The sequence below is a fragment of the Macrosteles quadrilineatus genome, unplaced genomic scaffold, assembly GCF_028750875.1.
Source record: "Macrosteles quadrilineatus isolate MER2022 unplaced genomic scaffold, UCM_ALF_1.0 Scaffold_9__3_contigs__length_116548681, whole genome shotgun sequence".
Classification (NCBI taxonomy): Eukaryota; Metazoa; Arthropoda; class Insecta; order Hemiptera; family Cicadellidae; genus Macrosteles; species Macrosteles quadrilineatus.
In genome coordinates, this window is record NW_026542602.1 from 43,016,656 (window position 1) to 43,034,717 (window position 18,062).

The following is an 18,062-nucleotide window of genomic DNA, read 5'->3' on the forward strand; positions in this document are numbered from 1 at the left end:
AGAGCGAAATTTGACAGATGTTGGTATTATAGTGTCCATTGAAATGTTTAAACGCTTTAAGTCTCCTCTAGGAAGTAGAGTGTGGGCGCAACCTGAATCAACCTCGAACTTTGGTTGCCGGTCATTAATAAAAACTGTTGTTATAAACTTATCAGTGTCTGACAGGTGTATGTCATTAATGTTTCCAATTTGACCTATGCCATAAATATCATCAACGTCTGACTCCACGGACTGGTTATCATTATCTTGATTTAAGTTTTTGATTGATTTTGAACCACTTTGTTTAGATAGTAGGGACTTGATACATACCTTCGAAATGTGGCCCTTTTTGTTACATGCATTACAGCGGACTCGAGATCTGTGCATTCTGCATTGATGTGACGTATGATTGTTTTTGCCACACCGAAGACAAACGCCATTCAAGCCAAGAGCAATTAAATCAACTCGTTCTTTGCGCCGATAATGTCCTTGTAGTGTAGCAGAAGAAATTGAGCTGTTGCGACTGCTGTCGGAAGAACGACTGTTGCTCTCGCCTGACGAACGATGGCTGAATCTAGCTGACGATCGATGCCTTTTCGAATGTACTGCCACCTTGTTGACACCTACGTTGCTGTAAGACGGTTGTGACTGCTGCGAAAACTCGTCTATGGCATTGGAATTCAGCTTTGAAGCTTCAATTGCTAAAGCTCGTGTTACAGCAGAGTCAAAAGTTAGATCCTTCTGTTGAAGAAGGTTCTCCCTTATGGAAGAATCCCCAATTCCTCGTATGAATTGTGCCCTGAGGAATAAGTCAGAAACAGAAGCGTTGCAAGTAGAACAGGCAACATTACAAGTCGACATTTGCTTTTTGAGGGACATGACATAACTGGAAATTGACTCATCAGAATGTTGTACCCGAGAAAAGAATTTGTGTTGTTCGACAATTTCGTTTTGAGCAGGAAAGTGATTTGTCATTAAGGCAGTAAGCTCTTCATACTTCAGCTCAGTTACCTTATTTGGCAACGATAATGTAGACAACAAGTCGTAGCCAGAAGAGCCTAGACTATTAATAAATATCTGGGCACAGAGATCTTTGTCTGAGAAAACGTTTTTCAACTTTAAGTAGTTTTCGAATCTCTCTTTGTATAGAGAAAACGTTTCTTGTGTACAGTCAAACTTGTCAAAATTTGAAATCAGTGTTAAATACTTTGATGGTTGGGAATCAAACATACCTTGAAGAGCCGTTGTAAGTGTTTGTAGAAATAGTTGAAATTGTTCCTGGTCCATCTTGCAGTTTTCCTCGTCGCCACTTTAGAATACTTGAAGTAATATTAGATAATTAGTATTAGAATAAATTATTTCAAGATGGTGTTGTAATGAGTCTTGTATTGAGAACAATGTTTTGATAAATCACAATAGTAAAAACATCAGGAATAATAAATATTTAAAATAACATATGATTGTTGAGGAATGCAAATAGAAAATATATAACAAGGCCTAGCCTAATTTAAGCCTAAGTTTGTCATTTTCTATTGAAAAGCCACATTAACTTAAAATGGTGAGACAATTTTATTATTTACTTAGTTGTCATAGCCTAGTTGTTGATGTGTCGGAAACTAAGTATAATTTTTACCAGGCTAAAAGTTCTTAGGCCTAACTTAGACTAGAGTATTAGGAATGAGAATGAAAGTGGCAGGGGACTCACTTGCAATAATTTCTTACTTATTCCCAGGGTCATTTATATTGGCGGCGATATTTAGCTGTAGACCTACCGAACAACTTTGCCACATTATGCCCTATCCGTTCCATTGTACCTTCCTCCACTGTTCCAATTCTTTTTATAAACTTTGGGTTTCACTTGCTTCCACAACCTGGAGGTCGTCTTCCACCAGGGTTGCTCTTTAAAACTTTTTTCAGTCAACGTTCCTTAAATTCCTTTCCAGTAGGCCTACATGCCTGCCCCATTTGATTCTTCATTACCGTACTTAAATTCTCCAATTAGGCTACATCTTTGCTGTTGTCAAGTTTTCTTATCTCCCTCTTCTTCTCCAATCCCCTTGTTCACATAGGTCCATAGATTTTTTGCAGCAAGTTTACTTGATTGTCAAATAACTTAAGTTACCTAAGTTAGGTTCTTTAAATTTTTGTAAATTATTTTATATTTTTCTGATTCATATAAGAGAACTAGGCATATTATTGTTTTGTACTAGCCTACTAAGTTAGTTTCTTTGCAATTACAATATTAAGAGTCTTCATCACCCTTGGTGTAGTTGCGTTTTGGGGATATGACACGTTGGTGCCTAGTTTAGCCAAGTTTAGTAAAAGACTAGTAGCGCAGTAGCCTCTGACAAAACATGTTAATTTTGTCCCCCGTTTTGGACGCCGTTTTTCAACAGATGTTCTTGAAATTTGGTACCTATCAATGTAGTTGAATAGTTATATTTAGAGCTCTTATACCTCAAAAAATTGAAAATGAAAAAAAATTAGTGAAAAAAAAATTAGTGTATTAGTGTTAAAAATTACTCAATTTACGTAAGATTTTTTTGTACTATTGATTTTCTTGGATTTATGTATGAGGGCCCTAGAACCAACACTAATCCGTAAGGGGGAAATGTTTTAATATTATATCTTTACACATTCGATCCAGAGCGAGGGACGTCCAAGGCATGTTTTTATTGTTTTCATAGGGGTGAAGAAGACTCTTTAAGTTCATCTCCAAAGGCCTAATAATATAATCTCCAAACTCTGGATCCTATTCCAACACCTCTGCCCAGTTCTGCTACACACATTCATTAAGAATTACAATAGGCTGCTTCTACTGAAGTTCTCTGCTGTTCTCCAGGAATTCGTTCAATGTGTAAAATGGTCTTCCCATCAGCCACATCTTTGAATCTTTTCAGTTTGTCCCAAGTAAAGTTCTTCATGGATGTTGGTAAATTGTTTCGAAGCTTGGAGCCATGACAACTGACTGTTGTAGGAATGAAAGTCTCTGTTTCTTGGTGGTTCAAGTCTGACCACATGCAGTATATTATCGTGTATTTTCTTATGTCATTATTTACAGATCTTTAAACGCTTGTAGGCAGGTTTGGTGTGGTTCAAGGTTTGCCAAGGCTCTGACAGCTTTCTTCTGATGGAGGATGGGTGTAAAATCTAATTCGGTTGACATTGTAAGCCGAGGTTCCTCCCCATACTAGAAGATCATAGCAAATGTGTGATTCTACTAAGTTTAGTAAAAGATACCGGTATGCTGCTTTTGCTGCTTCAAATCCTGCAATCCATTTTATCCATCCATGTTAAATTTTACGGTTCAATTTGATTGTTTGTAGGAGTTTGAACAGCCTTTCCCTTCAAAGCAATTAAGCGATGCTTTCAAATAAAACCCCACATGCATAGACACTTATTTATTAAAAAAAGACAGGACCCAGGTACCTATCCTTCGTTAGCCTATTGGGCAATAATAAATTCAATAGCTAAAACAAGCTGGTCTTACATTGTATCAAAGCCACAAAATATTTGTCATTCCACTCTATAGGCTATGTGTAATTATCTATCATTCATATTCAGGACGGAATATACGATACAGCATTGCTTATTGCTGTTTATTGTAACAATATAGGTAATGATTTGCATTTCTACGATTATTATAATTTTATTATTTTATATAACTAGGTACCTGATCTAAACCACTTATTTAACAATTAAGCTAGAGACGGTGTTTAAATTTGTACCAGGCCTATGTGCCAATGTAAAGTGAAAGGCTCAGATACATAGGCTTATTGAATATTTTTCAGGACCACTACCGGTAGTTTTTCCACAAAAATGAAGAAGAAAGCAAGCTATGGTGGAGCCTCTGATGATGAAAACGAGTTTGATGTAGACGAGCCAGAGGAAATTCAAAATAATGCATCTGATGACGACTGGACTCCAGACAGAGATGTAAGAAAGCAGCTTGTAGTTGATTTTTGCTGTCAAATGATTTGGGGGAAAACCTTAACAGATTAGTGAATGGTAGATAGAAAACTTAAATACTCAAGAAGCCTCAAGATAGGCCTACTAAGCTTAGTTGTATTTTTTGTAAGTTACAGTTTAATACGTATTAACATTCGTGTAATGACCCTAAAATAAAATCTTGGCGAAACAAATATGTGCAAAGCCATTAAAATTCACAGATCCTAATCAGTGCCGGATTTAAGTGACATATTGTGGCCCTAGGCAAAATTACTTGAGCGGCCCCACCCCTGCGGTGGAAATCCCCTGCGATAGCCGTAAAATCGTGAAAGTCTCCCACGATCATCATCATTATCATTATCGTCCTCACCCTTGATCGTGGATAAAACCATGAATATCTCCCGCGGACCACAATCACGGGAAATCATAATTGTCACCCACGACCGCAGCGAAATCTTGAACATCTCCCACGGGCTGCAGTCACGGGACATCATCTTCGACATTCGAGACTACGGCAAAGTGGTGAGCATCTCTCGTGGGCCGCAATCACGGGAACATCGACACCCACGATCGCGGAGTTATCGTGAACACTTAAAAAACCTTAATCAAGGTAATATCGTCACCTAAACCCACGACCGCTGCAAAATGGTGAACATCTCCCGCGGATGTGGCGAAATCGTGAACAACTCCCTCTGGCCGCAATCATAGGGACCTCATTGTTGTCACCTTCGATCGCGGCAAACTGATTTGCTCGTTCTGAAAAAAATGTCTTTTGGCAATCATCTCTGGCCCTCTTATTCTTGCGGCCATAGACCGTGGCCTAATCGGCCTAGTGGTAAATCCGGCACTGATTCTAATACCATTTTACAGTAGTCTAAAGAGACAACTTGTTAATTTAAACCCATACTAATCTGAACTTTCTCAGAATTGATTTTTGTTTTTTACTACAGACACCAAATTCACTTACTGTAGGTTACACCTTCTATTTCAATGGACTTGGAATTATGAATATTTGGTTAGCCTATTAAGTTTTAGTAAATAAAAATTCAAGAGTTACCTTCTTTGTATACTTTGAATATATTGTCGAGCAAACATTGCAATGTATAAGGTTTACTCTTCAAAATTATATCATTTTTATATTTGTTAAAATAAGCCTAGGTAAAATATAGGTAGGCTTTAAAAAAACCTATTATCATTTGGTTATGATACACAGTTATTGGTCTTGGCATAGTTCATTTAACGTTTGTTAAGTAAAACTGTTTTGCTACTTGTTGCTAACATTGTAACCTAACCGTTTGCCAATATAAATGTTTCTTCCAGAACAAAGTCAGAAAGTCATATTACCTAATTAAAATAAATTACCTATACCAATTGTTAAATATTTCTTTCAGAATTCCAGCGGAAGACGTACATCCACTAGGCTTAGGAACCTGCCAAAATCTCGTGCCCCGATAGTGGACGCCAGTTCAACGGACGAGGAAGGCTCAGACGAAGGATTTGGATCCAAACGTAAAGCGCCGGCAAAAGGTCGACCACGAGGCCGGGCTCCAGTTAAAAAACCCAAGATTGCCAACACGACCTTTAACTCGACCCTTAACTCGACCCCTACTATCAAGAGTGAGAAGTCTGTGAGTTCGGATTCCGAGCCTTCCTCTACCACAAACACTCCTACATCCACTACGCCCGTCTTGACCAACTTGTCATCTTCGTTTGCCAAGCATAACAAGGATTTTACAGTGAGTTTCTAGATTTTTACACTTGCTCACATATAGGGTAAGCTTAGTTGTGACAAATTGTTAGGGACATAAGAGGTGATTATGCCTTGCCAAATAATAACAGTAATTTGTGTAATATTTTTAAGCATAACATAACCCCATTCCTTCAGGGAGATGTTTTAACCCCCCCCCCCTCACGACAGTTCTTAATGGTGAATAGCTGCCACTGGTTGGGTCAACGGGTTGTCAGTGCAAACTGTCAAAATGATCACTCTTTCACAAAGGAGGCCTATCTTAATAATGAACCTTGCTTTGCCAGATGTTTATAAAACTATCAAAAACCCCCTTGTTGTGGCTGATCAGTTTGCTTCCTAGGGTTAATTTTCTACCCGGAATTGATATTTTGGGGGCCAATATTTGATGACACTTGATAATTGCTTGATTTCAGTTTTGTACAGTCAATCCTTGCAAACTCTAACATCAATAACTTGAAATCTTCAATTGCTCAAATTCTTTGTTATCTTCTTGGAAGAACTGGTCCAACCAATAATTTACTATGGTAATAAAATTTCACTTTTATAAAATGGTTGATTAATGATCACCATAGAAAGACTTCTAGGTAATAATAATATTATCTTTATTACCGTGAAACAAATTTAACAACTGCATGGCATCCGTCAACATTTAATATAAGCATAACAAATAAGCAACAATATAAGCAACAAAGGTGATTGCCAAACACATTTTTAACGGTCAAAAGCAAAGAAGAATAATAGGCCTACTCAATTTATTTTAACTAAGTAAGTTTCATCAAGAACTATCTCTATAACTTGAACCACGCTGAATTCAAACAACTGTTAGTTAAAAAGAAAATCTTAGTCTTATGGATTTTGGGCTAGTTAATGTCGATCGTAGCAACAAGACCAGGATTTGGATTTTCTCTTGAAAAAGATTTGGTTTATAATATTAAACTAATTTGGTTTATATGTGAGTTTAAGGGGCTTTCAGCCCTACAAGCCAAATTAGTTTTAATGTTGTGACTTTTGCAGTCTGGTGCTTTTGTGATCCTGAAGACGGACGCTGCGAATCTAGAACAGGACCCTCCTCTGTGGAAGATTGACGGCAAAGCTCTCCTGCAGAAATACATCCCTTTCCAGCAAGAGGGCAAGACATACTATAAAAATACTTCAGTGGTAAGTCATAAGACTGAAGAGATAAAGATAAATCTGAACTAAAAATGATTGTCAACATTTTCTCATGAAGCTTGTATTAGTTGCCAATATACATGGTATTTGAACTACCGGTATTCTGTCAGTAAATTGATTTGTTCCAATGTCTTATTTCTTAAGATTACATCGAACTGTATACATCAAATAGCATCACATGATTTAACCTGAAATAAAACTAAACAGTTTAAGATAAGTAATTTAGCAGCCTTTCATTAATATATATTAGGTACTGAACTTAATATTATTATTAATATTAATATATATTTACAGATTTGTATGAAAGTTTTATGATGGAGTATCTATTAAAACAGTTTCAAATTTTTTAAACATCTTAAGGGGTCCGTCTTTCAGTTCCACAAAAAGTCTAGAAAGAAATTGCGTACTTGATCAAAATGATGTTATGTTAAAGAATTGAAGCTTGTGGGAATCAGTGGCAATTTTACTTTACTTCTGACAAAATGTGTATAATTTCATCTAACCTGAAAACAAAAGTTATTTTATCTTATGAAGTTTTGATGTAAATTCCAGAAGGGCAATAAAGTTATGCCCGCAAAACAAGCAAAGCCTACTCATAAAACCAACCACACTCAAATTTACATAGGGAAGAAAGAAACAGAGGATACATTCAATGGTATACTTAAGTGGGGTCTGGCGCCAGTCGCTGGTGTACAGAGAAAATTATATTTGTTGTCCCCTTCCGCCCTACTTTCCCCCCTCGCCATCACATACTACAGCGCTCACACCAGAAGATCCTGTGCGCTAAAATTGGTGTACAACAATTCTATCTGGTCATTTGCGTTTGGGCTCTTCCTGGCTTATTACAAGTAAATTTCCGACGCAACATACCAGAGCTAAAAGCGCACGGTTGTCCCATAAGCTTGTATCCTCTGTATCTTACTTCTCTGTAGTAAAGCCTTGTACTATAATATAAAATCTAAGAATTGCATCTTGTTTTTTCAGTATTCCGGTTGGACACTTAACAATAAAGACAACTATTTCCCGGTGACTGTGATCTTTAAGCAACAAACGCGGAAGGAGCACATAGTAGAATTCCACAGAAACCAGATAAAGCTGTGAGTAACTGCATGATTTTTTTTGTGTATTTTGAAATCCTATTCCAAAACTTGCTAGTTGCTATCTAACTGTTACAGTAGTTTTTATTTCAGAAGATTACTGCAATGACAAAATTACATACAAAATCCCATTGTCTATCATATATGAATACTTTTGGAGCTTTATTGCTCTATTTTCAGCAGGGTTTAGCCTTCTGATCCAATTTGGCCTCTGGATTTGACCATAATATAAATTATTTACCTTTTTTGTGATAAACCCACTGCAATCTGTTATTAGATGATTAGTTTTGGACCATCGTAGCTTTATTTTAAAATGTCATAAAGCTGTTCAAATCATCATAAGTACATACATTGTACATATCATCACAACATACATTTTATACATTAATTAAAGGATATTCAAATTAAAACTACATTGAGGAACATGATCGCAGGGCTGGCCAAACAAAACAAGTCGAGACACCTAAGTTTATGGACGGAATGTCCTGTATTAACCAATGTGTTTTTTGTAATGGTACTTTTTTACACTTTTATGATATTTAAAAATTCACAAATAAATGTTCTGTGGCAAAATATATGGTACCACTACAAAAGGGCCAATATATACCCGCCACTGGTGAATAAAATGACCGCCAGATCTAGGGTTAATGACCCTTTTAACAACAGTCTTAATCGATGTTCAAGGTTTTCAAATATTAAGAATTTTAGCTTTGACAATCAGATTTGAAAAAGTAAAATTAGGAGTAAAATCAATAGATATCTCTTACTTAGCTACAGTTTTTATTTGTAAGTTTTCTTACAGATTACTCTTTTAATTTAATGTTTACATAGATCGTGCCAGTTAGAGTGGATGTGCATGCCACAAGAACCCTTCCCCCACCACAGTCGCTTTGTTCAGTCACCTCAATAATCAATTGCCCTTGGATTAATTTGAAATCACTATTGTGGTGTGACTCTTGGTGTTGTTGGGGGGTTTCCCCTCATACCTCCTTACACACCATCCTAATTCACATGACCTTTGACTTGAACTACTTTCAACTAATTAATTTGGCTCTAAACTGGTTGTAAGAGTGACTTTTCGGTAACCAGTGATCCGTCCAATGCTGTTTGACTGTGTATACGCTAATGCTATATTGCAGAAACTGTACAATTGATTAGTATACTTTTGTTAGTACTTTAGTGGTACAACAGAAAAAACGAGGTATGCATGAGTAACTTAACAACTTAGCCTACTAAGTCTGGGTAGTTAGGTGGTTAAGGTGCTTGTTTCTTATTAAGTAGTCCCCTTGTTTATCCTAAGGATTTTTAATTTTTTTAAGCTGCGATGGCTATAAACTGATCTCAAATGTCTTTGACCGCAGAAGCTTTTGATGATCTTGACTCAAGAATCAGGTTGGGTTTACCAACAAAGCTACGTATCATACACAACACATGTCTTACTAACACAGTAAGAACTACTAAGGCAAGGGGATCTAGCTGTGAAAATGAAAGATCTAAAATCTAAAATGAAAGATCATATTAAATTTTCCCACTTAAATGACTAATGTTCTGAAAACTCACCTCAAAAGGCCCAAATCTCTAAGCTTGGCCTTGGCCTAGCTGTGAAGTGTGGAAACCAAAAGTTCTCAGAAGAACATTGATGTTGGCCAATTTTATAGTCTGAACCAGTTTGTGCATATGAGGAAGAGAGGAATTTGACATTGGCTTTGCCACAATGTTTTACATCTAGGGATGGACAGGTCCCGAAATCTCAATAAAAGTTTGAGGAAAACATATTTCTGATTGTCGGCTGGATTACATTTAATTCAAGATTTTTTCGGGACACGATTTGTGACAGTGATGTTGTCCCTATTGTAGAAGGTGTAAAAGATTTTACCACTTTAGTGGGTGATGACAAAGATGATGATGATAATGATGATGGATAACAGACATGATGACAAGTTAGTAGCCTTTTGGTGGTTCGAAACTGGACCCCAGCTGTCCTTGATCAATCAGGCTTTTATTAAATAAGCCTGGCTAATGAAACAGCTGGTCTTGGTCAGTAACAAAGCTACACAAGGCATCTAACTTCATTTATCACTCATCCTTTACTCATATTTGGATTAAAATACCCAACTAGGTGGCGTCCCCATCTCACCTGTTAATCATAGTAAGTTTAACTGTCCAATGAAGACTAAACATTGATTTTGCTCGTCTTGATTGCCATTTGCTAAATTTGTTTTGTTACTCAAGATTTTTTTAAAGCAAGTCTAAGAGTTCCTTTTTCATGATGGGTTAGCCTCTGGAGCAAGATAATGCAAAATATAAAAGGTTTAATTTACCTGTTGCGTCAATTGATCCTTGTGTTATAAAATGTGTTATAAAAGTTCCTTTTTGCATCGGAAAACATTTCCCCTCCGAAAAATACAACTCCATCCATCTCAACTTGTATCACTATTTTCTTGTGGTATGAGCAGAATATTTTACTAATTCCCTGTCGAATGGAGGAATTATACAGAAGAAAACTTGGTATGAGATTATATAACCAACATCGCTACTACGTGAACTAAATAAAAACAAAAACAAGTGAACTGGAAAAATCAGTTAGAAGAAACCTGAAATGGATAACAGTTTTGAACATTATTGAAAAATGCAGAAACTCATGGTGGAAGATATAGCCTACTAGAAAGAAGAACGCAATGCAGATTTTAACTTATGCACAAGACCGATGAAAAGAGTGAGATGTGAAGATCCTCAGATAATGTCAACCTCGCTTGAAAAGCGAATCCTAAAAAAAATAAGTGGTGTGAAGATTCTTGTTTTTGTCAGTTTTAGAGAAGATATTTGTGTGGACAATGAAGAAAAATTCCTGTAGTGTCTCCCCCAAGAAAATGATCCGACTTTATTTTTTCTGGTTTGTTCCAGGGAAGATTTGGATGAGAAAGAACCAGATGAGAAAGAACCAGATGAAAAAGAACCAGATGAAAAAGAACAGGAATATGATGAAAAAGAACAGGAATCAGACGAAAAAGAACAGCAATCAGACCATGAACCGGAACAAGAACAAACCAATGAAGAGTCAGCTGATGACGATTAAGGGGAGACACTACTGGATTGAGGAATTTACCATTATTGCATAATAGAATAAACTAACTAATAATGTGAAAAGTGTAGTGAATATTTCAATCTTTCTCTTAAAGTTGGAAAATTAAGTGTGATTTTAATGTTTTACCGATTTTACGAGATAAACGTTTTCTTTTAGATTGTAATATTGTCAAAGACTAAGAAAGGCTGGCAATAAGTTCGATCAACGTCAAAAGTGTGTTTATTTTATTGGGAAACTATTTTGATTATTACATTTTTTTTTTTACAAAACAATGGATTACAAGAACACTTGAAATTAGATAGTTGAACTTGAAGTAAATGTGAATTGTATGAGTTTGATTATTGTGGTGTTAGACATCATCACTCATATTCATAAATCATCACATTGTTTGGATACTGAATTGAAATCCTATCTAGACCTATAATTGCTCTGAGAGAATGTTAAGCGAGCCCCTCGCAATGTTTTAGTTTTGAATTTTTTTATAGTTTATGAAAACATAAAATATCCTATGAAGCGATCCACTTAGTTTGGCTTGTTTAGGAAATTGGAGTATAAGAAAGAGAATTTTTAGGCAGCACACTTTTTCAGTGGCTGAATTAAACTGTTTTTAACATTTTCCCTTAGCTTCAACTGGCACATGACAAGGGATTGTCCAACAACGTAAAGGATTTTTCATATGATTAGAGCTTAGCTAGCTTTACCTGAGAAAATTAGGGTTCATAGTCCTGTTGTAGGACTTCTTTAGTTAGTTGATTGAAGACAAATGAAGAATTCCTACATCAGGATGAAATGTCATTGTTTTGTTTTGTGTTCTTTTATTGTTTATCTATTAGCCCCTGAACTCTTAATTTTCTCAGGTTAGCTAACTGAACTCTATTCCTTTTCAAAAAGGTTCCTTACAATATACCTTTAAATGTATCGAATGTAAAGATGACTGTGTTATCACATTTAAGAAGTATTAGGCTATCTGAGTTTTTAAGATTCTTAAGCTGGCTCCAAACAAGCGCCAATCGCCAAGCTCGAATTTTATGTTCGGCGATCTAATTGTCTTGCTATTCGCCGATTAACGAGTAGACGTCTACACCCATGTGTTGTTTTCCAAGCAAGTGTTCATTTCTCAAATAGCAAATATCCGTTCACTTTAATGTGTGCAAAAATGCCGACAATGAACGGGAAAACAATAGCACGAGCATTTGCTATTTGACAAATAGGCAAACACCTATCCACACTACTCGCGATTCGGCGAGTCGCTGCTCGGTGCTTCGTGAATGGCGGATGTCTGGAGCCGGCTTTACATAAGAAATATAGCCAAATTGATATCTATTATTGATATGTTACAAAATCGGATGGAAACCATGTGAACAGAACGATTTTGTTAATTTTAAATTATGCTTTTCAGTAGATTACAGTTTTCTTTAAGAAGGGATAATGCTATACTCAGTTGTTGGTTCACATTTTTTTAATGACCTGGGACTGAGTTTTGGTGCTTTTAAGTGTATTATTATTATTTCAGTACCTATTAATGTTATTATTATAATGTTATACCTATTATTAGGTATCTGAATAGTTATAACTATTTATTACTGATTTAGTTTTAAAAATGTGAAAACAAATGTTTTAATATTTCTCTTTATAGGCAATTGTAATATTTGAACTTTGGTCTGGTGTGATGAATCCTTCTCTGATTTTGCTAGTAGGCTAATCTTTGATGAATTCATACATTTGATATTGTTTAGTTCTTAAATTTAATGTTTCAAGCCTACAGGGTTCATTCAATAAGTATCGAGACTGGTTCACTGTAGCCTCAAAAGAGAGGTGAAGGGTGGTCCGATCGGTTGGGTTCAGTAAAGTGGGTCCTACACCATTTAGGAACACTTTGGTTTAGTCGCCTACGGACATTTGTTGAGTCAGGAGGTCAATATTTGCCCCGAATGCTTTTTGATTGTGTCGTCACGCCAATATGGAGCTGCCGTTTGAGCAACGCTTATTTAAACTAGAAAAATCTGGGTCCTCAAATGGTCCAACGCAGCTCCGACGAGTTCCCGGCCTTCCTTAAACATTTGGTTTCATTCATAAACTCTTGTGTGGCTTAAAGTATCATCCCCATAAGCCAGTCTAATGAGTGCACGGGTCTCCGACGCAGATTTTCCGAGTTTAAAGCAAGACTCGACAGCATTGCTCGACAGAACGCTGCATGTTGGTGTGAAGACACAATTAAAAAAAAACTCAGCGCAAATATCGATCGCCTGTCTCAATGAATGCCCATGACTAAACCAAAGTGCTCCTGAATGGTGAATGACCCCTCTATCGAACCCAACCAATCGGACCCGTCCACCTCTCTTTAGAGGCTACAGTGAACCAGTCTTGATACTTATTGAATTGGAGCCTGTACTTCAATAATATCTAAAAATGAATTTTTAGTTTTTAACTATTATAAAAAAAATCTTCTGGATTTGTTATTATTACTCTAGAGTTTTAATTATACTTTGTTCTAGTCTATTTATGTGCATATTTTTGACAGTAGAAGCATAACTTTTCTGTTTAAGATTCTTATTAGACTGAATAGATTACTCAATGTTTTATTATTTTGGCCTGAAGTCTACTCTTATGTTGTTGATGATAGTCTAGTTGTTACCAAAATAGTCTGTATATTTTATGTTATTTTACTTTTTAGGCTTCTTTATTCAGGTTTTTAAGGATTTATTAATAGCAAAAATCAAATAGCGTTTCGATAACAAAATAAATGCAAATGATGAATACGGTTTGTCTCTATTACACTAGATTACTCCCTACTTAAATCCAATAGTTTATTTTTGACTAAAAAAGAAATGGCTATGAGTATTTGTTATAATTTAGGCTGTAAGTATAATTTTGTTTTATAATTTTATAGTTTACTAGCTGTGTACCCGTTCTACGCACGGGGATCTTATAATATTCAGTTGAAACCTTCTTATATAACGAACAGCAGTTGGTTTGCATATTTTAAGATATGCTGGCCAAACTATTATACATAGCTTCATTTTATGTTGTTTTTTGTTGTTCCGGATCGGTATGACAATCAATAAAAGGTTAAATTACCTCTGTGTCTGCCGGTCGATCCTATAACGGTAGGCTTACTTTTATTTTTACTATCTGATCTCGTTTGCATGGCTCAATCACGTCCTGGTTGAAGTTCGTTCGCTACGCTCACTCACCTGTATGTTGGAGCTCGTTCGCTGCGCTCACTTTCCTTCAGGTTAGCTCGTTCGCTACGCTCACTTGCCTTCAGGTTAGCTCGTTCGCTACGCTCACTCGCCTCCAGGTTGCAAATTAGCTGTTGTCATAAATGTAAAAGAAATAATAGTGCTAGTGCTGCACCCTGTTGGTAATCCTTGTAACTTTAATGCTATTGAACATCACAGAACAGAACCAACTTGTTTAATTGAAACAGCTGTTAAGATTCAATAATTTCATTTCTCATAAGGTTAACATGGGCTTCCAGAAATTCCACGTCAAAAATCGACAAAAACTTGATTTTCAAGGGTTTACTGTTAAATATCTAACTGTCTCATATTCGATGAAATACGTCTAAAACCATCTCATATATGTATAGTATTTGGAAAATAAGTTTCAGGCGGGACAGTGCTATAGTTATTGAGGAGTAGTTGTAATAAAGTGCGTATTTTAGCGTTACCAAGAGAATGACAGATAGACAGACAGACAGACAGACAGACAGACAGACAGAAATTGAGATAAGGTTTGATTCGGTTTCTCTGACCTATGAAATGTAAAAATAACCAAAAAGTTCATTATTCTAAGCAATGTACAGACAAAACTCTAATTTTATTTATATAGATTGTTTTTGTTACATCATATAATCACTTCTACATACATACATGAATCCTTTTATTTAATATTGTTCCTTTTGTAGAGTTTACTGTGTTTTATGGATCAATTTGATATTTTGTTTGTTTGTGCCATTTGAGTGTTGTTATTTTACTTTATTACGTGTTATATATCTATAGTTCGATGTTTCCTATTTTAAATAAAGCTCTTTTTAGTAAATGTTTACTTGTATTTCTCATTTACCTAATTTGATCTCAAATTATCTTTTGTCTTCTCAAACCTATCAAGGTGTAAACAGTTTATTTTGAGATAATATACCATGTGAAAGACTGAGGTACTAAACAGTACGACACACGACACGTGCACAAGCCATATGCTAAACTCCAAGAATAGACATGCCAATCACATGCTAATAAATTACTTGATAATTAGCCTGTAAAAGCTGGCAATTTAATTCATATACAGAGGCGTGCAAATGTAGGTATACAGTAATAAAACATGTTATAAAAAAATATCTATATAATTAATACGCTACATGAAACTTTGTCGGTTGAACTCCTCCGCCATTTCTTAACCGATTTTATCCATTGACGTCTCATTGGAAAGAGCGTGTCGCGTAGATTTGCAAACTGGCCTTACTTTTTTTGAAAAAGTCCCTTGGGCTTTTCCCCAGTGGCTTTTAAAGTTCCCATGTTATCCTTATGAAGAACATAATTGTTTACATTTTGATCAGCTGTATAGTTTAATTGCTGTTATTTATTTTTCAATCCTATGAAACGGGGTCTGACTTAGGGGAGGTACAAATGAGGCATTTAGTTCAAAATTCCTCCGTGAACAGCGCTGTAGTAAAAAGCACTTTGGCAATGAAGGTTTACTAATCGCAAAAATAGTTCTGTTCATAAAATAAAATTATAAATGCCTAAAATTCAATTTTATTAATTTTTAATTATAAAATTAAACTATCATAACCTAACCGAACTAACCAAACTTGCTGATAAAGAAATAATATAACAAAAGTTTATAGTAATCGGAAAAATAATTCTGTTTATAAAATAAAACTAGAAATTGCTCAATTAAAATTTTATAATGACTTAATAATAAAATTAAACTGTAATAACCAAACCAAACCAACCAAACTTGCTGAAAATAAAAAAAATCTTGGACAAAAAGTTAATGCCACCGGCGGGATTCGAACCCGGGACCTTCAGTATATCAGCCCGGCACGCTAACCATTAGACCACCGAAGCCGATGGCTATCGATCGTTTTGTTACGGTAATGGCGTTCCCTCAGCTAATAAGAAGCCCTCAGCTGTCATCGTAGCCTCTTCTATACCTCCCCTGAGTAAATACCTATGAAACGCATTGAGTACATTTATTTACTATTTGAGTTTGTGTAAACATAACCCCCAAGACGGATCGTGTTAGTATGGTTGTATCTTAAATTTGTGTATTTATCGTTGTTTTGTGTCGCTATGACGGATCGTGTTAGCATGATTATTACTTAAATTTGTGCATTTATCGTTGTTTTGTGTAGCTATAATTTGTTTATTTGTTGTTTTTTTTTTCTTTTAAATGCCTCCGACGTGACGACAACGAAACATAGACAGGAGGCGCAATCGTGATAACGACCGCAGCTACAGAACGGTGGCGCGTAATAGGCTTAAAGTCAGCACCTGACCCTGGACAATCTCAACTATTAGGTTAAACATGCGCCGGCCCTAATACTACCCCAAACGACTTTACGTTTTCAATTGGCCCTCTATCAATGACCTGTGTTGCCTGTACAGCGAGGCATTTTGAGAAGGAGAAAACCGGCCGGAATGCTTTAGGTTTATCAATAACGAAGATAAACATAGTTTGAGTTACACACCGGTGATCTTTGAGTTGACTCTTTTAAACTCATTGTAAATATGACTGTTATTCTTTTTTAAATAACTCCTGTAATGCTTTAGAATTGCTCGAATTCGAGCAACATGTACACTAGTATACATTAAAAGAAAAACCAAACTTTTCCAATTCATTTGAGAAGTATTAAGACACCTAAATCAACACATAAAAATGTAGTACTTGACTAAAACACCTACTTCCTTGTTTGTTGAAACTGTTAGATTGTTTGTACTGTATACCTACTTTTGCACCCCTCTGTATACTAGAGGACCCGTGCCGCTCCGCAGCATTGAAATTAATAATAAAAATAAAATACTAAACTTAATAATGATGACAAAACTTTAATAAAACTATTAGTGCTGCCAGATTATTTTTGCTGCAGGGCCAAACTAAAGTATAACACATGCCATGGATTCTGAAGATATAAGGACCATAATTCGGTGGTAGAGGTCTACTTCAGCACCAAAAGAAACAAATATGGCATTGCATTATTGTACTGCCTTATTTTTTCTCAAAAGTTTTTAGATTTTTCATAATTTCCAGTAAACAGTTTATAATTTCCTTCCTCCTAAAATCGTCCCGATGTATTTTTTCCCGCTTTGAAATACAATTCAGAGCAATGTCCATACATTTCCTGAAGGCCACCTACAGAGAAAGCACAGGTATTTACTCAGGGGAGGTATAGATGAGCTTACGATGACAGCTGTGGGCTTCTCATTAGCTGAGGGAACACCATTACCGTAACAATACGGTTTGCAGCCTTCGGCCTCGGTGGTCTAGTGGTTAACGTGCCGGACTGATATGCTGAGATTCCCGTGTTCGAATCCTGCTGGTGAAACCAACTTTTTGACTAAGTTTGGTTGGTTTGGTTCGGTTATGACAGTTTAATTTTATTATTAAGTCATTATAAAATTTGAATTGAGCAATTTCTAGATTTATTTAATGAACAGAATATTTTTTTCTATTAATATTTTGTAATAAAAAATTATAAAATTGAATTTGAGGCATTTATAATTGTATTTTATGAACAGAACTATTTTTGCGATTAGTAAACCTTCATTGCAAAAATGCTCTCTACTACAGCGCTGTTCACGGAGGAATTTTGAACTTATGCCTCAATCGTACCTCCCCTAAGTCAGACCCGAAAGCATGTGCATTTGGAATCTAATCCGAAATGGCACATTGTGAGTAAGGCTTTAAGAATGTTTACCTAACCCGCCACGTTAAACTTCCCTATCCCAAGCGTGATGTATACAACTTCCTTACAACTTACTTCTCGAGTGATGTAAAGTTGAAAAAACTCACTCGGTGATGTAATGAA

The 18,062-nt window shown here is 35.9% G+C and overlaps 1 protein-coding gene across 1 annotated transcript in view; it reads left to right on the forward strand.

The window, feature by feature from the left end:
- LOC129002951 (uncharacterized) overlaps positions 1-18,062 on the forward strand; it is a 33,786-nt gene that overhangs the window by 4,708 nt on the left and 11,016 nt on the right. Inside the window, exons 2-5 of the mRNA XM_054431089.1 lie at positions 3,771-3,915; positions 5,319-5,663; positions 6,692-6,835; positions 7,832-7,944. Of these exons, the coding sequence (XP_054287064.1) occupies positions 3,799-3,915; positions 5,319-5,663; positions 6,692-6,835; positions 7,832-7,944 (719 nt within the window). The 5' untranslated portion in view covers positions 3,771-3,798. The remainder of the gene's footprint in view (positions 1-3,770; positions 3,916-5,318; positions 5,664-6,691; positions 6,836-7,831; positions 7,945-18,062) is intronic.